The 27,208-nt window shown below is 44.2% G+C and overlaps 2 protein-coding genes across 7 annotated transcripts in view; both read right to left on the reverse strand.

The window, feature by feature from the left end:
• Positions 1 to 6,169: 6,169 nt before the first annotated feature.
• LOC115557054 (SH3 and cysteine-rich domain-containing protein 3) lies at positions 6,170 to 15,384 on the reverse strand. 2 transcript variants are annotated; one of them, XM_030374629.1, is made up of 13 exons: positions 14,508 to 15,384; positions 13,991 to 14,020; positions 13,734 to 13,812; positions 11,633 to 11,789; positions 11,346 to 11,443; positions 11,131 to 11,212; positions 10,396 to 10,493; positions 10,034 to 10,097; positions 9,791 to 9,840; positions 9,169 to 9,272; positions 8,663 to 8,714; positions 8,282 to 8,419; positions 6,170 to 6,829 (listed from the first exon to the last, which is right to left on the reverse strand). In XM_030374629.1, exons 2-13 carry the CDS (start codon positions 14,005 to 14,007, stop codon positions 6,731 to 6,733), a joined length of 1,038 nt encoding a protein of 345 aa, XP_030230489.1. In that variant the 5' UTR covers positions 14,008 to 14,020; positions 14,508 to 15,384; the 3' UTR covers positions 6,170 to 6,730. The 2 variants fall into 2 exon arrangements, with proteins under 2 accessions (XP_030230489.1, XP_030230490.1); XM_030374630.1 differs by having other exon boundaries at positions 13,991 to 14,068.
• A 202-nt stretch (positions 15,385 to 15,586) lies between these two features.
• The window catches only part of r3hdm2 (R3H domain containing 2), a 42,381-nt gene continuing 30,759 nt past the window's right edge, over positions 15,587 to 27,208 (reverse strand). For all 5 annotated transcript variants that reach the window (XM_030374624.1, XM_030374626.1, XM_030374627.1 and 2 more), the window contains 9 exons: positions 24,610 to 24,745; positions 22,891 to 23,048; positions 22,188 to 22,354; positions 21,131 to 21,231; positions 20,227 to 20,396; positions 19,742 to 19,889; positions 18,577 to 18,671; positions 18,073 to 18,157; positions 15,587 to 17,662 (listed from right to left, as the gene is read on the reverse strand). In XM_030374624.1, the coding sequence (XP_030230484.1) occupies positions 17,286 to 17,662; positions 18,073 to 18,157; positions 18,577 to 18,671; positions 19,742 to 19,889; positions 20,227 to 20,396; positions 21,131 to 21,231; positions 22,188 to 22,354; positions 22,891 to 23,048; positions 24,610 to 24,745 (1,437 nt within the window). In that variant the 3' untranslated portion in view covers positions 15,587 to 17,285. The remainder of the gene's footprint in view (positions 17,663 to 18,072; positions 18,158 to 18,576; positions 18,672 to 19,741; positions 19,890 to 20,226; positions 20,397 to 21,130; positions 21,232 to 22,187; positions 22,355 to 22,890; positions 23,049 to 24,609; positions 24,746 to 27,208) is intronic.

Here is a 27,208-nt window from a genome sequence, read left to right on the forward strand (position 1 = left end):
GATGAGGGAGAGAGTACAAGAGCTACATGGAAAGTGAAAACCAGACAGATAGAAAGAGAAACAGGCAGACTGATATAGAGCACGGACGGCAATAGGGAAAGAAAACAAATACAACTCTGAAAATAACAGTGTGTCCAAAAAACAGAGTGGAGGGATGGTGTGACACAGGGAGTGGGGAACGGAGGGGGGGGGGGGGGGGGGGGAGAGGGGAGGCAGAACAGATGCCACATGTCAAGGGAAGGCGAAAAGCAGGAGAGGCAGTTTGGGGCTTGTGACACAACCTGTTGATAGCATCCCAGGTCTCATCCACGATGAGGGGTCCGGACTGGGGGAAAGGAAAGGAAATCAAACCCTAGGAGCTCAAACAGAAAAAATAAAACTCTGACTGACCTGGCGTTTTCCAATCCCCCACTCTGATGATAGCCACGCCCCCCCACCATGCAAACAAATAACACGGAAACAAAGAAACCAACACCAGCTTTTTTTTTGCCCCCCCCCCTCTCGATCCAACCGTTTCCTTTCAGCTCCCTGTCTGTCTCAGCGATTCTTCCTTCCTTATCTTTCTCTCTCGCTTGCTCTCTCTCGTTCTGCTCCGCACCTCCTCAACAATGTCCTCACATCCTCGGCTAAAAGTCACAGTCAGCGGGACGAGGCCTTTGGGAGACCGGGGGAAAAAACCAAGACCTCATCCCTCATCTTCCCATTCTTAGCCCCTCTTCTCCCTTTCTCCCCCTCCTCCACCTCCTCTTCCTCTTCTTCTCCTCCTCTCTCGCTCTCTCTCCTTCTGTCCCTTCTCTGCCCACTATCTCCGGGATTATCGATTTTGCGTAGGCTGTGATTGAGTCTTGCTGGTGTAATGTGGGCCCCAAGGTGTCTTGTGAATAGAGAGCTGCATGAGTTATGATCCAACCATGCTCCTCTCTCTCTCTCTCTCTCTCTCTCTCTCTCTCTCTCTCTCTCTCTCTCTCTCTGCCACAGTTCCTCATTGACTCTCTCTCTCACACACACACACAAGCGTGCCGCACGCATCGCTGAACACGCATACTCATTGTCTGCGTCTGCGTACGGTAACACGCAGACAATCAAATGAAAAAGATAACAGATACACTTCCATTATACATTCAATCTCTCCCCCCCCCCCCCCCCCACACACACACACAGACAGATATATGACGTAGCCATGGCGACGCAGACTTTATACCTTTATACTTACGGAGCCGTAATAGCCGGGGGGCCCCCCCACCCCATAACCTCTCGTGATGTAGCTAGGGTCATGATGATGATGATGATGATGATGATGATGATAGGGGAGATGAGAACATGGGGAGAACAGGCCTCTGGTGATCGCTCGCATTGCAAATTATTTTCATTTACCCAAGATGTTGGGAGCAGGAGGGGGGAGGGGGGAGGAGGGGGGGAGGAGGGGGGTGTAGGGGGAGGGGGACAGATCGTCGGCCTACGTTTAATTTAGGCATTAAAGTATTTAAATTAAATATTGATGTTGCATATTAGATGTAGAAATCCCAGAGCACCTCTGGGAGGGCTTTGTGCCGACGTGTGCACGGCGAGCAGCACATGCATTTGGTTTCCATCAAGAAATGCCTCGTCGGTTGGCAAAGAGGAGTTGGGCGCTGAACTTCACTCTTCCTTTCCATAATCGGGGGCTGTCGTATCATATACAAGCCCGGCTTCACCATATGGGAAATCGGCGCCCATGCCCAGGGGTCCATCGCGGAGGGCCCTTTTCGTGCTCAGGGGCCAAGGGGCGATCGGGGACGAACAGAATAAAAAATTGTGCCACGGAACTGTGACACAAAGCGTGACACCTTCTCTGGATCTTGTTCCAATCCGTTGGATAACTATCAGTTTTAGTCTGTATTTTCTATATGCACTATAGGAGTAAAACAGGATACACTTGTGAATGGTTGAATTCAGGTTCTCCTTCCCCAAGGTTGAATTGGGTTTAAGTTAGGGACAGGATAGGCTACTTTGTAATTAACTATGGCTCTGTAGAAAGCAGTGAGGTTGCATTCCCGTCTCATCGGCGACTTTACACTGTTTGTTGGATAATCAGTTGATTATCAAATATCTCTCTCAGTGATGAACACTGCCAGCGATGTCTACTATAGACTCTTAACAACAACGCATTAATGTACAACGGCAAAGGTTATTAAATGATTTGGCCTTCTCCATAACTATGCCAAAATACATATCAACATAAAATAAAATGTGTATTAAGTACTTATCCTGCCTTGATCATATAGTGTCTATAATAGATGTAATGCAAGCAAGCCAATGCTCAAGCAAATGCGTCATCCTGATACGATGCATTTATATGTATAGGTCACGGGACAAACCTGGTAAATGGTAACTCCCAACTCCATCCTTGTAAAGCCTCTAAAGCTCACACTGCAGTTCAGGCATTAACATGGGGCTCAGGTTTTATTCTCCTGGGCTTTTAACCACACACCAGCACACCCATACACACAAACAAACATACATAAAAATATACACACACACACACACACACACACAACGCGACAGACAGACACACACACACACACACACACACCACACACACACACACACACACACACACACACACACAGTTCGTCACCAAGCAGCCCAACAGCAACACACATTGTAATTTGCGGATCCCATTAGTGGCGGCCCAGAGTCGTCCTCTGCTTAGCAAATAAATAATGGTAATGATGATGATCCCTCATCTTGTCACTGGGGCCTCACGCCCCAGGGGCCCGCCGGTGCAGGTGGAGGGAGCTTCTGGCCTAATTGGTTCCAACCCTACAGTCTCCTTCTCTCTCTCTCTCTCTCTCTCTCTCTCTCTCTCGCTCTCTCTCCTCTCTCTCTCTCTCTCTCTCTCTCATTCTCTCTCTCACTCTCTCTCTCTCTCTCTCTCTCTCCTCCTCTCTCTCTCTCTCTCTCTCTCTCTCTCCCTCCTCTCTCCCTCTCTCCCCCCCCCCCCCCCCCCCCCCTTGCTCTCTCTCAACATCCAGCTCTCTCTCTCTTTCTCCCTGTTACGGGCCTCCAACCCGACTTAGCAAAACTTTCCCAAGTGTTGGATAAACCCTAAACACTTGATTGAACAGAACTCCCTGTGCATTGCTCTTGTGCTCCTGATCTGACGGACGGTCGATCGGACAGACAGACGGACGAAATTACGGACAGAGAGATAGATGGAAAGAAAGTGTAAACACATGGTATAGACGCATGAGTGCCCTATCAACATCCCCTTGTACGACAAACTGTCAATACCTTATCACCAAACATCTCCTGCCAGAGATATCTACGCAGATTCTTGCATGGAAACACCATTCAATTCCCCGGTGTCAGAAGTTAAGCTTTCCATCCTCTAGTATCTATCTAGCATTCTATCTCAGTATATACCTGTCTGTCTATCTGTCTGGCTATAGCTAGACAGCTCTGTCTGAAGTAATATATGGAGATATTCATATTAAACGTCCACTTGATGAAGATTACATTATAACTTCACTATATTGCAAAAGCGTTTACACTATCTGCCCAGTGGAATTTAACCAAGATACTTATCACAGTAGATAATTGAAATGTAACACTGCAATGACAACTATAGGGAAAAATAGGAATGGCTATTCCGCGACAATTATTAAAAGCCAAATGTCATTGATTAATTCTAATAAAATGTCTCTGCGTTTGCATGTCTCTGCCTAATGTAAAATATTTGACTTGTCTTCTGCGTTTAAACCCTATTTGGATGGCTATATATGCGGGAAGCCGGATATTGAGGGGATAATATCCATGTTACTGGCCAGTTCCCCTAGGCCGGCCGTAACAGTATAAGTATAAGTATAATTTAATAATTGAACTATTTCCACACCTATTGCCATGCAGAAATATGTTATGCCCCCAGAAATGCATGTGGCCTGAACACATAGGCATACACACATAAAATAAAAAAATAAGCCACAGTCTTTGCAAAATGCACCTAAATATTGTTTGGAAGAAAACAAGCATTAGTATTCGCCTGTGGAAGATACTTTCTGAAACATTGCCCTTAAAAATCAATACCCTCCTCTGCCAGGCAAAGAGGAACTATAACATAGTTTTATATTATTATTTCTCCACGCGCATTGGTACATTTCTCAGCGGCTGGCGGAGAGAAGATGGATTTTCCCAGTGACTGGACACTAAATGTGTTTCTGGGTAGGACGGGTCAATGATATGATACGAAGCCCGCGCTTTGAAAACAGGATGTGTCATTCTCTGTGTATGAGGGGAAAGCTTTTGACACCCGGGACAGTTCTTGTAGACCAGCAACATTGAAAACATGGGTATACAACAGCACCATACCAATACAAGGTATGATATTAATAAGAGCTGTTAAACAAGGCAGTGTTTTTGCTTTTGTTCGTTTTTCGAGCGTATCACCAAGTCATATTGAATTAAGTAAGAAGCCTAAGTGTGTTAAGGGAGTTCAAAATGTATGCTATATTGTCTACATCAGAGGGTTAACTAAACATGCTACTCATACATCTCACACTGTTTAAGTTTGAGCTCAATGATTGCTACAGATTAAGATGCGGATGGTATTCAATAATTTGCCACTTGGTACCTGCTCGGGAGAGCTCGGTCTGTGTGTCGGCATGTACCTGAATATTGTCTTCCTGGCCTGTTGTCCTTCACACGCCTCTGATAGCCACTACAACAGCACCATCTGCTGGTCAGAGTAATCCTCGCTACAGCCATTTATCTGTTATTAGATAGATTTGATATATATTGTGATTCAGTTAGATAGCCCAGTGTGCGATCATGAAAGCAGTTTCAATCTAGAGTACAAAAGATAAATTAGGATCTAAGTTGACACTACTTATTTTCCCGACAGAATGTGGTGTTTATTGACATTCAACTGCAACCCAGTATTGCAGGGCTACTGATGGGTACCTTGGTATATTTCTGGAGATTGAAGAATCTAAAGCAGCCTAGACAGTGGTGTGTATCACACAAACACACACAACATAGCAGGAGTGTACAGCGTCACCAAACAGTAGCTGTTCTTCTTTGTGAGGGGGGACTGGAGGAGGAGCAGGAAGTGACCCATGTCTGAAGTGCTGCTCTGTGTTGTCTAATCAGTGGACCGCTGTATGGCTAGCGCTGATACCGTCACAGCCTCCCTCTCTCGCTTTGGTGGGGGCTCCCCCTTGCTGCCACTCACGCAACAATATGTGTGTGTGTGTGTGTGTGTGTGTGTGTGTGTGTGTGTGTGTGTGCGTGCGTGTGTGTGTTGGGGGGGTGGGGAAACCGCCTCAATGTAAAGTTTATATACATCTGGATTCCTCTAGTTTGAATTCCTAAAAAGTAACTTAAACTGTATATTGCTTCATTATAATGTCTTTCCTGGAGCGCTGATATTTATATCATATGTGGCAAGTCATCTTTGTTCCGGGACCCTTTTGGGAGAGCGGCTTGACTGCATGTCTGTCTGTCCGCCTCATGTCAGTGTGTTCTGGGGTTAACGCTGCAATGTCTCCCTGGATATGAAGATGCCATTCCCTGCATTCCTTCATCCCCTAGTCATCCCCCTGAAAAGTGAAAAGCACACAGAGATGGCGGTTCCCTTCAGTAATTAACTGGCCCTCACACTGACACCATGGAGAGCACTGCATTCTGGGACGTCACCTCTCTCTCACGTTTTGTGTATCTTTGTTGGTTTTGTCTATACACACATTCTTCACTTTGGTTACATGATTTGCCGCAACATTGTCATTCATTCAAAGCGAGAAGTCTCTTCCTCCGACACATAAACACACACACAGAGTTTGGATCACGGACAACACATATTGAGTAGACAATGATACATGGACAATATATGCATTTATACCATAGGTGTGAAGCCTAAAGGCCAGTCTGGTTGTCATTTTTATAAGGCTCACTCAATGTTTTGTAATATGATTCTAAATGATTTGCCTTAAAAATGTATTTTGCACAGTAAAGTTCTCACGTTAGTTTAGGCTTGTATTGTGTCATTCTCCAAACTCCAAAATACATTTGACTGTTTTTTTTATTGCTACTCTGAACAGCATTTTAAAGGGTCACTCTGAGTTATAATCTATTTAAATTATGACCCAATTTGTCATTTATTTACATAATATAAAAAACTAACGGAAACACAAAATTTCTAAATGCCAACTCTTTAATTCCACACTCTAAAAACACTTCATTAATATCTCAGACTTGGCCTTTCCACCCACACATTGTTTTTTCATTAGTCTGATTCTAAAATAGCCCCATCAGCAGTCCCTTATGCTGCATAACAATGTAACAGATAATGAAGATATAGTCTCTTCCTCATTAAAGGCACATCGGATTCTGATGACAAGAGGAACAATAATAGAATACATCATATTTCTGTCTGGTTTTGTTTCAATATTTCCGGCAAGTGCTTTCATTGGTTGAGCAAAAAACATCTAATCATCATCATGTTTTTCCACATGGATTTAGCTTTTTCATGAAATATGCTATTATTTTAGAAAGAATGAAAAAATGGCATAGCTTACGTTGCACATCATAGAGGCCGATAACTAGACCCCAAAACATTTATACAAATGTGATTTCACCGGCACTTTAACCTCTCGTTGACATTTGTATCAGGTCAGGTAGTGGTTCTGGCCCGAGGTGGGTGTGGCTCCTCCTGGTTGACCAATGAGAAGGCGGCTCCGTGGGGCACTGCTCCTCCTCAGATCTCCTGCAGCAGGTCGGCAGGGAAGAAGCCCAGCTTCCTCCCGGTGCTCACCTTCAGATAGCCGTTCAGCTCCTCCCCCTTCTTCACCACGATCTGCCCACAGCACAAGGACACACACAGGCGCATGCACCTTCATTCACTCTCACACTGTGCACCTGTGTGTGTGTGTGTGTGTGTGTGTGTGTGTGTGTGTGTGTGTGTGTGTGTGTGTGTGTGTGTGTGTGTGTGTGTGTGTGTGTGTGTGTGTGTGTGTGTGTGTGTGTGCATCTCATTCTCAGTGTTTGTGCCCCTGTTTCACTCCACTCATCTAATATTAACCACTTTCTGAGGTTTTCTAACATTAATATGAGTGCCCCTAGCCTACTTATGCTCCCCCAGTAGCTAGAAATTCTGTTGGGTGTAAAACGAGCACTAGGCATCCTGCTCCGCCTTTGAAAAAAGAAAGCTCAGAAGCGCTGTTTTGGAATTTTCGCCGTATGTTTCATAAGGGGAGATGCCATCACCCCCCCCTCCCTCTGCCTTGCCAGCCCAGAGAATTTGGCCCGCCAATGAGACAATGAGCTATGAACGTGTGAGCGTCACGTGTGTGTGTGTGTGTGTGTGTGTGTGTGTGTGTGTGTGTGTGTGTGTGTGTGTGTGTGTGTGTGTGTGTGTGTGTGTGTGTGTGTGTGTGTGTGTGTGTGTGTGATTACACACACTGTAACTCAAGTGTTAGTGCACTTCTGTCATTTGGATAACCGTTCTTCTGTTGTTGTTATGGCGCATAACACGTCGGTTCTTTGTCGTCTCTTTCAGGAACGTCTTCAAATACTGTGATAGGGGCCCACTAATATCTATATTAAAGCATCCATAAAGTAGCATGCCCTGGGACCTTTAAATGTGTCTTAATCGCACTCAAGGCTCATCGTATGTTCATAGAGTCCTAAAGAGAAGAGAAGGAGCATGGTTTGGTGCTTAGGGATTAACATTTAAACTATGATTATGGGAAGTATTTAGGTTGCATAAAGGGATAGTCATGAGGTGGCAACATAAGTGTAGAGGGGGTGTTACCGTTAATATCTATCCAAACACTCAATGACCCTTGATGTTCTGTGTGTGTTCAGCGAATTTGTGTCGCTGTAGTGTCATTTATATCTGTCCCCTACGCATATGAAGCCTAATGGCCTGCTGTATAATGCAGGGGAATGCAGAGTGTGATGTGTTGCTATATATTACTCCCCTGATACACTCCACCGGATCAATTCTACTAAATTATTGAAGTGGAATGGAGAGACGGAATACGGAGAGCGTTGAATACAACACTGCAGATACTTAAGCCAACACTGAACATTACGCTTCAGTGTGTCGGGAGTTTGCCATTCATTCACTGCAGTTGGTTCAATTTCCAGTTAATTTATTGGTTCAGTTACAGAGTGTGTGTGTGCGTGTGTGTGCGTGCGTGCGTGCGTGCGTGGGCATGTGCGTGCGTGCGTGCGTGTGTGGGCATGTGCGTGCATGCGTGTGCGTGTCCAATGTGTTTGCTTGTGTGTGTATGCAGGCTCAAACCTGGTCTTTCTTCAGAGTGATCTGACCCATTTCTCTGTTCCCGACGAAGGAGCGTGTCACCTTGTACACACTCTCTCCGGCCCTCACGCGGATGATGTAGTTAGCCGGGAGGAAGCCTGTGCGGTCCCCTATCTTACCCTTGAGAAAGGACATAAGGTTAAATATGTTCCAAAATGTTAATACCAACAAAAATCCTCAAGCTCCTCAAGTTAAACTTCAAACACAGAGCTTACTGCGACATGTAGCTTGTGTCCCAATTAAAGCGCATCACTGAATGAACTGCAGTAGTTGGGAGTAATTCCCAAAGCGGGTATAGCCATGATAGTTGACTAAATGACACGTTCCCTGCGTGTACCATTAGCATCGTTAGCTAATGCTCACCCGCCACCACTCCTCGTTGGAGTCATCGATCACCGTGATCCGATCACCGGCGCTGCAACACAGAGGCAGCACAGCTGGTTCACATACACGTAACGCACTGAGGATATACATACCATACTGCTATAAAACTGCTACTATACGTGACATACTGCTATCCAACTGATGATATACATTGGATACTGCTATAACACTGCTACTATAAATGACCTACAGCTATCAAACTGCTAAGATACATTAGATACTGCTAATATGCTGCTAGTATTGTGCTTTTATAATGGCATGTAATAAAGTATGATACGATACTTAATTATGAATGAAGTACAATGAAAAAAGACAAAACAATCATTAAAAAGCAAAACAAATAAATACAAAAAAATAAATAGAAATGTATTGAATACAAATATAGAAATGCAGACAACAATGGACAGGAACAAACGTATTAGAGACAGACAGACAATTGGATGGACGGATAGACGTAGGGACGCAGGGTGGTTTGAGGTTCCTACTTCAGGTCCAGGTCGTCCTTTTCGATGGCCTTGAAGCGGTAGAGAGCGAGGTAGTAGTGAGACTGGCTGAACACGCCGATCTTCCCTGGCTGGGGCTTCTTACTCTGAACGCACAGCACATCAGAATACTATGATCTAGCACCTCCTCAGTATCATGTGATGATCACTTCATAGGACAATGTTATTACAGCGCCAGCTCGATAAGGACTTTATGAATTAATAAATCTAAATCATCCCAGTTCTGAACCGCAGCAGCAGGGGTTCATGTGTAGAACCCTTTAAGCATTTTATTAGTTTAACCATTATCTATGCAGTATTATTCCTCATATAATTCTGCTAATTCCGATGGTCACAATGTATATTGTAATATTAAACATAATGTAAACTAATTGTATTGATGGAGTCCTCTGATGTTGAGTTCCTTGACTGTAATCAGAGCCATTATGATAAAGACTGTATTTTTTACGTGTTGTAATGTTTGATAAATAATTTAAGCATTGTTTATTCATTATGTCATTGTGATGTTCATGGTTGCATTGTTCAGGCCAACGTCACATAAACTCTTGTGGTTCATTCACTTATCATAGCATCACTTTCGTACACATACTCCTTATCCTCTGACCTTATCATCTGGAACAACCTTTTCTCCCTTCTTGTCTGCCTCTGGGATGGCTGGTAGAGAACACAAGAATGCAGAAATACACAAATCAGAAACACACAAAATCAATCAGTCCATCAATCGTTCACATGAAAATAAAAACAGGGAGCAGTTGGCGCATCAGTGCTACGATTTACCATACTACATTAATAACCCCCGCCCCTACAGAAAGAGAAAGAAAGATAGATGTTAAAACCTCAAGCTCACCTTCTCCTCTTCCTTCATCTCCTTTGGGTGGGGAATCCTCTTCTTCCATCATCATCATCATTACCTGTACCATGATTCAATTTGCAGTCAAAGGACAACAACGGACAACACCTCACATTAAGTCACTCCAGCACCACGGGTCATCTCTAGCTATTTTGCTTCTATTGTTTGTGGAAATAACTAACCTTGTTCTTGGTGAAATTACGAATGCAACAATATATTGAATAACTTTTGATTAATTCCTGTGTTCATGAGTGTGATGCGGTTAATGATGATCACTTTGAGGAACATAGTGTTAGTGGTGGTTGAATGGCTCCCCCTCTGTTGTTCCAGCTAGAACCTTCACACCCTCCTGGACTCACATTCTTCTTGTCCTCCGAGCCTTTCTTGCGCTCCTTGTTGGCCATGATGACTCCGATGCGCAGGGTCTCAAATACGGGGTCGGTGCGGTTGGACTGCGCTGAAAGAGGACATGGTTTAGATCAGTTTTCCCGCCTAGAGGGCAAGGCAGGCCAAGAGACGTGGGACTGGATATTTACATGGCACTATTTATGAATTGTTTTGATGCTGTTCCAAGTAATGCAATGGGATTGTATGAATCCCTGTGTCCATCCATGGCTAGGATACTTACAGTCTGCATTTTGTGAAATATATGGTGAAATTGATAATAACCTGATAATAACCTGTATTATATTTAATATCCTTGATTTCGTTTTCAGAATTTCTCGAAATTCTGGTGTGGAACGTGGTGTTCCCCGACGTGGGAACCACGTGGTGTTCCCCGACGTGGGAACCACTGGTTCGGATAGAATGTTGCTATAGTGACTGGTAAATAGTTATATTACACTCCCAGTCCCCTCCTAACTCCCAGTCACCTAAATTGAATACATGCAAATAAAATGACCTCTGTTCCAGATTCAGAATGATGATACAACACAAGACGAGGAATCAAGACCAATAAGAATATTACAATTTTGGTTGAATTCTAAATCTGTCAAATTCGGAAAGTGTTATTATCGGTTGTGCAGGCTGCTGGCGATGTCCACTCTGGTTTTCATACGGACTTCCATTCCGACGTGTGAGCAGGGGGGACTCACAGAAGGGCAGCAGCTGGGAGACGGTGGCGTTCTGCTGGCTGCTGTACAGCGGCGAGCTGTAGGCCCTCCTGAAGCCTGGGGGCTGGAGGGGGGGGAGAGCACGGAGGGAACCATGGAGATCACAGAGGAATTAATAAGTATTAAGTATTAATAAATAATAAGTTATTGCATGCAATAACTTAAGTGGGACTACATGAGGGTCTTGAGCGGCTCACAATTTTGCCGTAACATCTTTGGAACTCGACGTAGGACTGGCACTGGTGGTGGATGTTGGTCTTGCAGTCCTTGCAGCGCAAGGCAAACTTGTTGTTCACTGGAGTGAAAATACATAGGTCAGCAGGTAGGCCTTATAGGTGTGGTTATTGAGCTCTGGGTGGAGGTGATGCAATGGTGCAGCTGTAGGAGCTATACCTCAGCAGGTCGGCCTTATAGGTGGTGTTATTGAGATCTATGTAGAGTTGAGTTTATGGTGCAGCTGTAGCAGGTAGGAAGGAGGACTTACGGACTATCATACGCGCGCAGACGTCACAGAACTTGGGTTTCTTGCAGTAGTGGTCCTTGAACTTGTGGGGCTTGTCGTTGACAGGTTTGACAGGCTCGAGGGAGGCGGGGTCTTCTCGCTCCTCCTCTTCTACCTCTTCGTCGTAGACAAAGTACACCTGGGTTCCAGCAGCCATGCAGGGGGTAAGGGGCATGGATCTTTAGGATTGATGTAGAGTATCAGGATAATGTACAGCTTCTTGAAATGGAATCATCATCAAAGAGGATGAAAGGCTGAGGTCAAACTGACTTATTTTATTATTTACATATTGTTTCATCTGTGTTTATTTTAAGCTCTAGATTGTTGCTATTGAGTATCTTTATTTGCCGTCTTATTCTAAGATCTATACAGTGTTGGTCTTGGCTGTGCTCTTGTTGTGGTATGATATTCACTGGCGAGCACCAAGTCCTGACCACACCCCAGGAAACCCCCCTCACCACAAGCTCCCCACGAGACAGCGGCTGGGGCCTTCGAAGGACTCCCACAGAGGAAATACCCCTTCCAGTTGTCAGGGGAAGACAGACTTAGCACGGCTTCAAGTGTTAAAGAGACTATGGAGTGAGAACTACCAATTTACTAAAGGGATCAACAGAAAGTAATAGGAACTAGTAGTGAGCGGTAACTATAAATAAATATATAGATAAACCAAATGTGAATGTGGGACATGAGTATATCCCAATATATTAAATTTGAGTCGAACATTGAACAATAATCTAAGTTCAGTATGATTATATGTTGCTGATTTAGGTTCAAATCTTGATTAAATGAAAGATCAAACCTAAGATGAGATATGTGAATCAAACAAAATAAGCCATTTGTAACATTGAACTGGCTGTTGACTGTTACAATTAAAAATATATATATAGAACTTCCATCGACCTACCAGTAGCATCACACACACAGTAGCCCCCCTCCCCCCCCAATAACATGCTATTAATACTGACCCCCCCTGGGAACTGACCCATATGGAGTCTGTCCTTCTGGTCTGAACCAGGAGTAGGGAGACTACAACCCACCAGCCTCCATCCAAGTCACCAAGACACCAAGACACATATATATACACCAACTATGCGTCCCAAACACATACCGACACAATACCGCTCCGTGCAGTTTGTGGACATCTCTGACTATAGAGAAGATTTTAGAGATGACGGCTGGATTCCCCATCATACCCTTCATCATGCATCACAGCACACACACACGCACACACCTCTGGTGGGTCGACTTGAAAGGGCTTTCATCTTTAAATAACTCAACAGAAACCGGCAGAAGTCCCAACTGAATGTAATCAAGAGCTTGGCATTACAGCTCCTAAATACACACACACACACACACACACACACACACACACACACACACACACACACACACACACACACAGTGTCCACCACTGTCAGGTTTTGGCAGGGTTTAGAGGCCTGGGCAAGCAGGGGGATTAACATTACAATAGCTGACTAATGCCACAGACAGTTAACACATTATTACTGTACCATCAGTTTCCAGCTTCATATAGCTCCGGGTGCTGTATTTCCACAGCACCTTCGGTATAGAATGCTATACCATGAGCTCATTGTTCCATAGTGCGGGCCACCCCAAAAAAGAAAAAAAAAAAACAGAATGAATAAGAGGAAGATTAGTGTTTTTGTTGCCATAAGCTACCCTCTTGAAAGGTACATTAGTATCTTCGGGAAGATACCAATGTGTGTAGGATTAGTCCTACATGCCAAGGTGGAAGGAGTTATCATGTAATATTCGTGTTTAGGGCCAGGCATCTTTTACCATTACCGATGAAGGTCGTAGTTTTGATATGATTTGATTGTTTATTTTTAGTTTGTTCATCGATTGGATAAAAAGGTATTCTGCCAGACATGGGTTTATCACTTTTTTTAAAAGAAAAAATTAAAAAAAATCTGAAATCCCATATATAGAAAAATATAAGAATGAAGTACGTAGGGCCTCATTTTTCAGAGAGTCCTGGCCATCATCTGTGTAGTTTGTTGCCATGTGTTTGTTCCATGTTGCTTGTTAATCCTGTAATCAGATTGGTAATCAGTACCCTTACCGTGTTGTCGTCCTCTCTCACCACGTTGTCGGGTGCAGGTGGGTTGTCATGGAAGTCCAGGGAATCCTTATCATCCAGTCTGTCATCAAGCATCCCAAACAGAAACATCCATCCATCAGCAATTTATACCAACGTTAACTACACAACAACGTCCACGGATTACGTTCCTTTCCATAAAACCATATGTCTATTTAATACTTGAGAAGCATTAACAATTAATCCAAGTGAAGATCAAGAATGATAAAGGGTGAACTCACGAGTCGTAGTTAGCCATGGTTGGTATTCAGCTGGCAACCAGACGTCAAAAGGTACAATTATTTGACACACAAGATGAACTGCAAAGAAAATATCTTCTATTGCAGGATAGGAATGTTGGTCGCAATCATTTATCATATCATATCTCCAAACAATTCCATCCACTTGAAGACAATGAAACATCATTTGTGAATGTTCAATGATAACTAGATATATACATTGCAGCCCTGCCTCCTATTTAATGCCTGTGCTTCCTTTCAAGGCAGGAGAGGAAATAAACATTATTTATAGCCCACTGCTTTATTTTAATGCAATAACATTTTGAAAAATATTTTTCCCCCCATCACCTCTCAAAATAATGTTCAGTAGAGGCAAAAACATGCATATACTGTATGTAGAACGCATTAGTAAGGAAGTGCTTTACGCAGAAAAAGTGGGGAATACATAGGTAAATACATTCATACATGCTTTCTAAGAGTAACCATTCAAATTGCGCAGGCTGATCACACATCAACTAACCTCAAGAGTCAAACGAAGTTCCTCAGTGAAACACACAGGGGTGAAGGACCACCGACACATAGACATGGAGTGCCAGGTCTGGCTCCCTGTCGGAGAGCGCCTCGATGCCAGGACTTCTTCTTCCAGCACTCTCCCCATCATCCCCTTTGTTTTCGTCGTTAAACGGGGCCCTAACAGGTGGGAGAATGACACACAGCAATGCAAGAAACCCAAGCCCAGCCCAGCCGGGTCTAGCCTATTCTATGGATGTGTTTCTGACAGTGTGTGCGTGCATGCGTGTGTTTCCATTTGTGACCGTTTGGGACAGCTGAGAACTTTGAAAGCAACCCTTTGAATGCCCCCCCTCGTAGTGGTGGTTAAACTGACAACGCCCCGCTCTGGTTCCTCCCTTAAGACAATGTTGACATGTCTTATTAGAACCGAAACACAAGACACCCGCAGAATATACTGCAGTTATCCGTGGCTTACTGTAAAAATGGTAAAGGCCCAAGAGATATTGAGTGTTAACTGGCCAGCAAGATACCAAAGCACACTGCCATGTGTTGTGTTTAAATTAGGTGAAATAAGGCATTTCTTTAGTTAGAGGATGTTGGGACCCTGCATAACGATTACTTTTACATTTAGCAGACAGTTTCATTCAAAGCAACTTACAGTGGACATTTCATGCAGTACTAGCTAATTTATTAAATCAGGAAAATACTAATAAATCGTTTTTGTATTTACAGATTTTGACAACACCAATAATCTAAGGATGAAAATCTGAAGGGTCTAATATGAACTAAACATGGACCTCATGGTGTCCCCTACAGCGGTATACCGTGAGGGTCGGGCGAGCGGGAATAATCTGACATTATCCTGGAGTGACGGCGCGGTCTGATTCAAGCCTATGACCCAGGGTTGGTCAACCAAGGATGACTCACTCTCCTCACTCCCCATCCCCGTGGTCGCGGAGGAGGAAAATTACATTTCTTAACACCTAGGCTATATAATTAAATAACACCTCCGGGCACCCGTGTTGAGTTCAGCTTCAGCAATCTGTCTCTGGGGATTCAATAATGAACCACAAGACAATCAAAGGATGTTTTTGGATTTCTTTTTTTCTCGACTTTATATTTTTAAAAACCAACAAAAAATAACAAGATTAAATAAAATGTACAGTAGACTTATGTTATATTGTGCACTTTTACTAATTTTGAAACGTTCTGCACAGCTGTCAAAAAAATATAAAAGCAAACACAATGGAGGGGAGGGGGGGGGGGGGGGGGAGTGGGGGCAGAGGGAAAAATGGTGAGAAAATAAGAGGAACTGGAAAGAAGGAAGCAAAGAACGGAGAGAATGTGGGAAGGAGGATGTGTCGGAGGGGGAAAGGATGGGTGTTACAGAAGGCCTAAAACTCATCCACTGGAGGAAAATTAATCACTGAATATATAGATTTCTTTTATTCCTTACATCACTTTTTATAAATATATCGAACCAAAAAAGAACAATACTCTTCTGAGAAATAACAGCGCACTACGGAAACCCACAACAGCAGTAAGGCAAACAGAAAGCGAGAGAGAGAGAGAAAAAGAGGTTACAGTCAAGAGAAAGAACAAGAGAGCAGAAGAAAGAGGTAGAGAGAGAGATAGTGTGACGGAGAGCCTGTGCGTATGAAATGTTATAAATATGACAGATTTATAGGATTTAGTCGGGAGGTTTTTTTTCGGTAAGAGGGAGAGGGGGGGGCACCACAATGAGTAGCAGGAGAGATAGCACAGACAAGAGAGTTGAAAAGGTCAGGAGTGGTTTTGGCATGGGTGTGTGTGTGTGGTGTGGGGTGTGGGGTGTGGGGTGTGTGTGTGTGTGTGTGTGTGTGTGTGTGTGTGTGTGTGTGTGTGTGTGTGTGTGTGTGTGTGTGTGTGTGTGTGTGTGTGTGTGAGATAGAGAGCAGGGGTCGGGGTAGAGAGAGGAGGGAGAGAGGGACGGTGTTTTGAGAGGAGTGAGGTTGATTTCCAGCGTGTTATTGTTGATGTGCTACGGAACCCTGTTGCCTGCATTTTCTGTGTGAACGCACGTGTTAATGTTATCGTCTGTGTGTGTGTGTGTGCGTGTGTGTGTGCGCGCGCATGGGTCTTGATCCGCTCCCCATGTCGGTTCCCCCAGTGCTTGGACAAGAGTAATGTTTGTATTTGTATGCATGCTGTACGCTGTGCATTTGTATAATGGCAGCACATATTCTCCAGCCCCCCCTCCCTCTTTCATACCCACCCCCCACCGGCAACAGTGAAACACATGCTCACGTGTCTTGTGTGCTCTTCAGGTATATAAATACTCAAACAAAAAGTAAGAATGAACAGAAAAAAAACAAAACCAAAAAAAACAACCAAATCATCTTTGCAAACAAACACCGGCCACCTCATTATTCACACCGATTTCCCCGCCTTTATATACTATATATATATTTATATATATCTCAACAATGGCAAAATGGATACAGATCTATCTTCATCGGCCATTGAGTGGCAGAGGAGACAGAGAGAGTCAGAGACCACCAGCCCAGCCCAGCGACCCCCTTCCTCACCCACCCAACCCCATGCCACAGCATGAATGTCTCTCTTTCAGTCCTTCTCCCTCTTTCAATCTATCTCTCTCTCCGTTCTTCCTCTCTCTCTCTCTCTCTCTCTCTCTCTCTCTCTCTCTCTCTCTGTTCTGTGCACCTTCCCTCCCCTGAAGCCTGACCACCACCTCCTCCCCTCCTCCTCCTCCTCCTCCTCCTCCTCCTCCTCCTCCTCCTCCTGCTCACTGGGAGCTGGCCCTCTCCAGAACGCGGAGGTCGTAGTTCTTTTTGGCGGCGCGCAGCTTGAAGAGGCCGCCGCCGCTGTTGTTGAGTTTGAAGGAAGCGCTCTGTGCGGCCATGGTGCTGGGGAACACCGCCACCACCGTGTACAGGTGGGCCGGGTCATGGTGGTGGTGCTGCTGCTGGGGGTGAGGGTGGGGGTGGTGGTGGTGGTGGTGGGGGTGGCTGCCGTTGTCCCCTGCCCCCCCACGGCCCCCCTGGGGGTCCTTAAGCCACTGGATCCTAGCGCCGCACAGCGAGAGCTGGTTGAAGAGCTTCTGGGCCTCGGGGCGTGAGATCCCCTCGGGGAGGTCGGTCACCTCCAGCACGCGGCTGACCACTGGCGGGAAACACACGGTGACAGTGAGACCACAATGCCAGGGGAGAGGGAGCCCAGGGTAAAGGTTTTCTTTGAAAAAGGTAACAACAACTTTAATTGATTACATACAAAGTAAATGCAAAGACCTGAATAGACGCAGGTTTCTCACCTGGCGTTGCCGGCGGCACAAACGACACAGATTTGCGTGATTCTACTTGGTTCGCCTCTTTCGCATGTTCGCTCGAGTTGAAATATATGAACTTCGGCTTAGCTTAGCTTTTGGTTGCTTTTGAGTCGTTAGTCCATCTATTTCATTCAGAGTGTCTTTTTACTTTCTGAACCTGAAATGTATACCTCTGTCCGTTGGATGAAGAACATGCATTTCACAGCGTGGGTAGACACATTTGACTTGATGAATTCTCATATCGTACCGACATCTGTGGTGCCAAGATCTGTTGATTGAGACTTCAGCGTCTGTTTCTTCCCTCTCGCTCCGTGTTTCATGGCTCCTTGGCCCTGGAAACCCACATCAGAGACAGTGTTGTGGCAGATTAGTGTCATGTAGTAACACACTGTGACAGCAGATGGCGGTATATACACGCACATACAGATGGACAACAGCACAAAAACACTGAGGCTGCCATTGAGGTTTTTCTTTACCGTGTTCCAAATGTAAAATCACAATAAAACATGCCCCAAGTGCAAAATTCAGAATAACACAGGTTGCGATCCTTCAATAAGAGTAACAAATTATTTAACAGTTCTGATTGAATGCTTATGTTATAAAGCATTGTTGATAAAGGGACACAAACAAGTATAGGATAATGCCATCATTGGTGGAAAAAAATAACTTTCCTTTGGGGAGGGCGTTCCCAGGCAGGCATTCAAACGACCGCTAATGGATGCATGGATCCCAAGGGAAGCTGTGCACTGACCTGATGGGAGTTGTAGGAGGGCTGTCCGTGCATGAGCGGAGGGGGACAGAGGCTGTACTGCAGGGGCTGGCCCAGCAGGGAATAGCGTCCGTCCCCTGGGTCACCCACAACACAGCGGCCAGGTGGAGGTAGAGAGAGAGAGGGAGCGACGGTTAGTTGTAATGACAGTTACAGCACATGTATGCTTTCAGAGTGGTGGCTATGCTGCCTCAGCACAGAGGAGAACCAGCGCAGGAACCAGCTGGAGACATCACGGCTTGATCTAGACATGAAGGAAGTACTAACTACTTCAGATATCCACCATTAGGCTTTGGGGATTTTTTGATATTAACTAGTTGAATAAAAATGTTTTCAATCAATTTTTGCTTAATTCGTCTTTTTTTGATTGCATAAATAACATTGAAAAGGTTCCATCTGAATCGTACAGTTTCCTATCAAATGAAGGCTACAGGACAGCTTGGTCTGAACTATTCCCGGTGTTAAGGATGTATCCCTGTGTGGGAGGGTAGGTAAGAGGTGAGCTCAGGTTAGGGGGATAGAGATCATGTGATGTTGTGAGTGAATGGCCTGCAATGATGCCATCAATGAAGACCTAGCACACACAGAGGGTTTGCAGAGGGTCCAACTGGCAGTATGCAAGAGAGCAGAACAGCAGTTACGCATAGCTACCACAAACAGCACAACAGAGCGCATTGAATAGCAATTCCATTAAATGGGTCCTTCTGGGCTATTTGAAATCCAGTAAAGCATATCCAAACCCTTCCGGACTCAACTTTACCTTCTTGGGGACAGTCAAGACTCTAAAATACAATTATCAAACACAAAGTGCTTTATAATGAACCACTTAATACATGGTAGCTGCAGGTTTCAACAACAAAAAAAAAAAAATGAAGACCAGAGACACCAGACTTGCAACATTAAGCCCTGCCACAACATAATAAGAATTTATGTTATAATCCTATTTTGAGTCTATTTTGAGTCATACAAAAAAAACAAGCCCTACGCAATTCAAACATAAGACCTTTCAACACATTTTAAAGTCCTTATAATGGACATCTGTGAATGTATGAATTTTGAGGTCCTATGATACTCCTAACTCCATCGTTTCGTCCACTCATCTCTAGGGTTCGTGCCAGCTCGTCTAGGGTGGGCTCCGGTGGCGTACCTTGTGCTGGTCCTCCGGGCCGAGAGAACTGGGAGATGAGAGGCAGGGGTCCCAGGCCAGGGCACACACTGTTCACGCTGCCGGAGGGGGACGGGGCGGGCGACTGGGTGGGGGAGGCCAGGGGGCTGTTGGCCAGCTGAGTACCGGCCTGGGGACAGGAGGGATAGGCCAGAGATACAACTCAATGCTGCTGATGATGACGGTACTCTGGCAAAGACATGCATTAGCCACTTGTTACAAGTGAACACCCACACAAAATAACACATAAAGGAAAGACATTCAGCCCGACTCATTGTTGGGCTGAAAACTTTTTAAAGTGACTTGTTTTGCTGTGTTATGTGGGCAGAGTCAGGGTATCAATTAATTAGCCACATTCAGCTAAAGTTGCCCTGCTTTTGGAGTGTGGATTGAGGTCTCTCAGTTGTCTTTATGTTGTGGTGCGCCAAGGACCTGTCCTCATATCAGTGGGGGGGGTCCGTGCTCACCTGTTGAGGGTTCTCAGGCTTGTAGAGCTCCCCTGGCTTGCTGGGCCTCTGCTCTATGCTGTAGTACTTGCACGGATTCCACTGGACCAGAGGAGGATTCTGGGTAGGCTGCGGTCCATTGGGGACACTGAGCTGCATGACCATCACCCCCGGACCGGGGGCTGGCACTCCTGATGGAACACACACACACACACACACACACACACACACACACACACACACACACACACACACACACACACACACACACACACACACACACACACACACACAATGGAAAACCTGTGAGTGACACACCTAGCAACAGCTAAATAAACTTTCTGTTTCCCAATAAACATTAACTTAATGTCAAACGTGGTAAGCAAGGAGAGGGGAGGGATGTTTGCGTTGTTATAAATGAGCCGGAACACTGTTTCATGTCTCATAATAACATTCACATTTAAGTATGAAAGCCAATTAGACTGTGTATACATTTGACTGAGTTAGACATCCTATTTGTGCAGAAATGTAATGTCAGACTTATGTGGTCTAAGGCAATAACACAACTGGCAATAAACACACAGTGCTTTGTTTACTATGCCAAGCTCGATGTTGAAAGACAGGTTGAACAAATGTTAACTTTGAATTACGTATTGGTTCACGCATTACGTATTGTTCAAAGTTCAACATCAACCCCAGCCCAAATAAATGATGCCATTGCTGATGTTCATGGGAAACCTTAACCTGGCAGTTACATGAACGCCGGCTGGAGAACTTTATAAGAAGACATTTTTAGTAGGGAACAAACTAAGTTTGTTTTCATATCAATTTACTGCTAAAAAGGTGCACATGGAAACAGGTTGACATCCTAAAAAAGGTCATTTTTACCTGACTTTACCCCATCCGGTGATATTGACAGCCTCACCTGAATATTGCTGCTGGATCTGCTGTGGGTTGCATGGGGACGGGGACTGGGTGATCTGGTACTGCTCCGTGCTGGGGGGCTGCAGGTAGCCTACTGATGGACTGGGGGGCACAACGCAGTGTTGCACAGTGAGACAAAAGCAAATGAGCATACATCCTGATTCAAACACAGATACAGCATAGATACCCGTGTTGGACATCCTGATACAAACACAGATACAGCATAGATATCAGTGTTGGACATCCTGATACAAACACAGATACAGGTTGTGGATAAGAGAGCTTTTATAATTAATGTTGTCAGCTCTAAGCAGTCTATACCGTCTCCCAGATGGCAGTAGCTCAAATCTCTGATGTATGGCTAGGAGGGATTGCGGCACACACCCACATATACACACACCTACAGACACACGCACACACCTACAGACACACACACACACACCTACAGACACACACCTACACACACACACACACACACACACACACACACACACACACACACACACACACACACACACGAGTTAGCATCCATAGTTGGACACCCATCCATATAGGTTCATGAAAAAAATTGAAATGCTTTATGGATTGCCCTCAAGTAAATCTATGCAAGACTAGTGTCTTCCTTTCCTGAAGAGGAGTCAGGGCATTTACAAGTTGTTCAAGTGGATGGGAACGGGGTCACTACGGCAAAAAATAACTTTACTGATATTTGGACAGGGCTTGCGCACACCATTAAATGCTATTGTTAAATAAAAGTTGCCTCTGGAAGACTGTGTAGACATATATAGGCCCTTGTAACATTGCACACATCCTTGGCATCACAGGCAAAAAAATATTGTCCAACGTCCCGTTGTAAATAAAAATGTACTTTACAATCTAATACTTAATGCTATAGGCATGTGCAAAATGTAATGCTACCTCAGGACGTATATTCTTACATTTTTATTAATTGCCAGGGATTGGAAAGTCGGCCAAGGCTATTAGGAGGACTTGCAGGTTAGCAGCTTGTTCACACACGGTTTCAGAAGAACAACAACAAGGTATTTTGGTCTTTTCACCTTGTGCTGGTCTGCTGTGTAGGGGTGATAACGCTGTAGTAGACAGGCATGGGCCCCTGGACAGACTGGCTGACGGGCACCATGACCTGCTGCTGGTACTGCTGCTGCACCTGCTGGGACTCATTCCCCACGGACACCTGGACGCAGGCAGGGAGACCCGACTCCATCTGGGAATCAGCACCACGGATAGAACGTTCAGTGGTGAACTGGTTAAATCACTCATTTGTTGTGATGTTCACATATATGTGAACATCTGCATGTATGATGGGCATGTACCTGTTCATACAGATTAATGATGAGGGTTAAGGTAGGCCACACATGATTATGGTGGCTTATTATCAGGGGAATTGTATACACTATGCAATTTAATTAACAAAATTTGCACGATAATTACAATTTTGCACTTTATCTTACATGCACATTTGGCACTTTCTCTGCCACATTGCTGCTCCTTTCATTGTTTGTTTTTTATGTTTTATACACTTTTGCTATCCATTTGTTATCCTGATGACATTGTATGCATCAATAGTTGATCAACATTGCTGCAAAATGAGTTTCCCTTTTAAAAACAAGTCCTAACAGTAACAACCTCAGACGGAGACAGCAGTCGTACCTGGGCGATTCTTAAGACATCGAGACATGCAGAGAGGGCAGCTATTCTCTGCGTGGTACATCCAACAGAGACATTGGTGTACGTAGATACCTGATACGAGGGCATCTGCTGGTACTGGACCATCATGCTCTGCATTTGTCCCCCCATGCCGGCCCTCTGGGAGTTGATGAGGCCTGGGTTCTGGGGCTGCTGGACTCCCATCATGCCCTGGTAGCTAGGCTGCTGGCTGGGCATCATGGTCTGGAGCCCTGCGGGCACAACACAATTACATCAGAGGGACTTAATACAAGGAAGATTGGAGGAGTTGGAGTCCAGCGTGTGTGGACGGACCCTCAACTGGACAACCTTTAGATAAGGTTTTTCCTTCGTTTATTTGTTTTTATTACACAGAAATAAGGATGATGTCATGAGGTGGAAGGTTGCGTGGCCTACAAAACATCGGAAAAACCATGACCCTGTTGAGAAATGAAGGCTTGAACGTTGGCTGGAAACACAAGGGAGAGTGTGGATGCGTGGAGGGGGTTGACAATATCGGGTCAAGATGGTGTTTGCACTGGCAGTTTGTGTGTCAAGTAATAGTAGCGGCTGGTCTAATATTGTAGTGTAAATAAATTACATTCTTAACTTTACATTATTATTAAAAAGCAATGTTGTTTATTATCAATATCAGTTTAATAAGCAATACATTAACAAAAATAATATATAAGATTCAGATAAGCGTTTATTGTCATACCTCAAATCTACACCAAATAAGTTGTTTTATGCAACTATGTGCAAGATAAGAAGCACTTTTATCATCCCAGAGGTTATCATCCTCGTTGTGGATATATTGTAAGAAAAATACAAATAAAAGGCCATTTCCCCTCCAATATCAATATTGACATTACCCTCAGTGGCAAGCGTGTCTGCAAGTGTCTGCACACGCAGTGTCCAATGGAAAGTCTCACTGACGAACCCTAGATCCCCTCCTCCTTTAAACTTGTCAACACAGTCTAGCCATTACTCATTGTATACATCAATGAGTAATGTTTTCTGAGCTTGACGGAAAACATGCGTTTTCCATGCCAAGAAGAAAAACGTCTATTTTGGTCCGAGCATATTTGACTTGGCCGAATTATGCAGGACCATTATTGGCTATATTAACCATTTTACATGCTTTATACAGCAAAGGTCTCAAGTGTTACTCAGTTACTACATCTTTGTTAAATAGTTAGAATCTACATATTTTATTAGATGGGATATACAGAGGAGTAAGTGAAATATAATGCAACAATGCAATATTAAAAAGCCAAGTATGTACAGTTTTAAGACAGGAGGTAAAAGGTAAGTATATGTGGAGTTAGGCCAGCGTTTACAGCCAGACTGCCTACAATCCCCTTGTTAGCTTACTAAAGCACTGATCACAGCAAACTCTTCACAGCCAAAACATCTCCCCGCTGAAGTTTCTCAGACCACAGGCTCTTACCAGTCCAATGAGATTAAATATGTTTCAGACAGTATTGATCAGACGAAAATCCATTACAAAAACAAAATCAACAATGTTAGAGCACTCGTATTGACAAAGATAATATTTTGTTCGCTTGTGCTAAACATAGGCTGGTGTTAGGTGTCTGGTGTGTGTACTTTTTGTTTTTGCTTCAAGGACTAGTACGGGAACACTTCAGAGTGTTCAGTTAACTGAAATAAATACAGCCTGAAGTGATTAAGTTTGGGTCATGAGTTATTTATATTTGAGCAGAAATGCGTACGCCTTGCAATGCAAACGTTCGCTCCGCCTGAACCCCGGCACTCAGACAATCCTCCACTCACCCGACTGCTGTGCAGGCTGCGGCATGGGCTGTGCTCGCTGCGCAGGGTAGGACACCTGGTGGGCTATGGGCTGGGGTACGCGGTACTGCTGGCCCGTGCCGGGGTACTGACCGGGAGGGTAGTAGGACACCTGGATCTGAACGGGGTTGTGGGGAAGGAGAAGGAGAATGTGATGACAAAGCATAAGCCAAAAGAGAGCCTGTCCCAAACGGACACGGTGACTTTACAACAATACAGAGTCCTGACATGAGCGTGCAGTCCTGCCAAAGAGAACGAGAAAGAGAGCTTGCATACGAAAATGATTACCCACTTAAATATCAACAGTGATGCACAAATTGACAAGATCAATGTCACAAATGTATATTACAAAGCATCTTCCAAAAAGTTAAATTGTCCTTTTCACAGCTTAAACAGCATACCAAATTCAAAAGAAGATTGAAGTCACATGGACCAGACATATTGCAAATAAATAGCACACCTTTGGGTCTGTTAAAAGCATATTCATAATAGCCTTGGATTTGTGTTTGTTCTGTGCATGCAGCAAAAGGTCAATGATCTGCATAACAAACACACACACACACACACACACACACACACCAGAAGCAGCTGATTCACCAAATGAAGGAAGAATGCGTAGGGTGTTTACACAGACAACATCTGCTGGACGATGCTAATATGCATTGGTCATGTAAACCCATTGACAAGAAGCTATCAATTGACTGAAAACACATGTAGTTACCTGATTCTGAATGCAGCCTTATTCTTGCTATCCATTCATCCTTATCCAGCTAAGGCTGTGCATGCATAGGCACTGAAATGCACTCTGACTAAAGTACACAGTGGCTTATATTTAGGCCCAGCGCTGTCAATGTCTGCGTCCTTAGTTTTCCATTTTTGGGTATCAGCCCACAGTGGTTTATTCAACACTGGCATATAAACATAGACATACTGTGTGAGCACACAAAAGGAGACATCAAAATGACACGTAACAAAAGTGAGTAGCCGCGAAGCCGTGAAGAATCGATAGCTGCTGTTGCTGCTGCCTCCACCCTCATCTACATAAATGACAACACACCAACCGTCTCCGGGGCTGGTCTGGGGATGTCGATATTTGCTCTCTTGTTACGCTGTGGACCACCCCCCGCCCACACACACACCCACCCACGCCTCGTTCTGCAGAGTATCAATTGAAAAAGACAAATCCTATACAGGGAGTTGATAAGGGGAAAAAATATAAAAATAGACGGACCAGTTAAGACAAAGTTAACAGATAGAAAGTACAATACGGAATAATGCTTATTGTAGTCAACTTGGGTCTTGTACAAGTTTACAGTGTCTTGATAATTTATATTTAAATGAATTTGCAATGGTTTGTACAAATATATACATATTTATGAATCCAAACTATACTTTTTCCACAAATACCTTAAAATAATGTCTGTATGAATTAGTTTCAATTCTTAATGTTAAATTGGCTCCTTAACTGTCCAATAGTTATTTGTGGATAGATTGAAACGCGTGCAATCATTGACTTTGTTTTGAAACACTCTCTTTCTCCCGTCTGAGTTTTTAAACATATTTCCCTTAGTTTCGGATGTGTTCAGTTCACACACACTCATAGCTTCTGATCGGCATGTCTCGACTGAGGTTCCTTCTTCTGTGGTGTGGTGGAAGAGCAACTCAGACTCAGCACTGATGGAACAATTACCCTCTGATGGGAAGCGTGGCCCTGGTTGGGCTCAATAATTTATCGATGGATGATCCATGTGACACTTTGCAAAACCTGGTTAATAAAACTACAAAACTAAAACAATGAATTAAACAACGCACATCTTGCTATTTTTGGAAGATGGAAGTGAGCCCCTTGGTGTTGGAGTGCGGGCGTCTTCACCGAAGATGGCTCCGCTAACAGCAACGTGGATTGTATAATTCATCGTTTTTGTCTCGTAGTTCTTTCAACAAGTTTTTGCAAGGTACCATATGGTTCACCTACCAAAATAGATTATTTTGTGTTTCCAATCCGACGGTAAGCACCTTGGCAGTACACCGGCTTGTGCTGAGTTGAGTCGCCCCACTGCACCACAATGGACACGCTCAGACCTGTAGCGAGTGTGCGAATTGCACATCCGAAACACTGAGTCACTTGAGCCACTAATGGGGATTCAACAGTTCACAGTTCAAACATTATAGATTTGAGACCGTCTTATTGCAACTAACGTGTGTGGACATGATTGGACCAGACCAGGGAGTCATACAGATATACACATTTGGGCAAATCATTTGACCTTCATTTTAATCACAATTTACAAGACACAAGTTGACTCCTATTGGTATTAATAATTATGTGTGAGTATATGTAAACATCCCTTCATTACGACTACTGCATCACTGGCAGTAGGAAAATGCATCCCATAAACTATTTTAAGGGCTCAATATAAACCTAACCAATAGAGGAGAGAGCCAAAGATACATCTGAGAAGCTATATAAGAGACAGTATGACTGGCTGACTGAAAAGAAGAACGTATAGCAAACCGAGTGGGAGGAAAGCACTTCACACTGGGGGAACGCTGCTACTTGGTGAAATTCACACCATTTCAC

Source organism: Gadus morhua, chromosome 13 (genome assembly GCF_902167405.1).
Source record: "Gadus morhua chromosome 13, gadMor3.0, whole genome shotgun sequence".
NCBI classification, from domain to species: Eukaryota; Metazoa; Chordata; class Actinopteri; order Gadiformes; family Gadidae; genus Gadus; species Gadus morhua.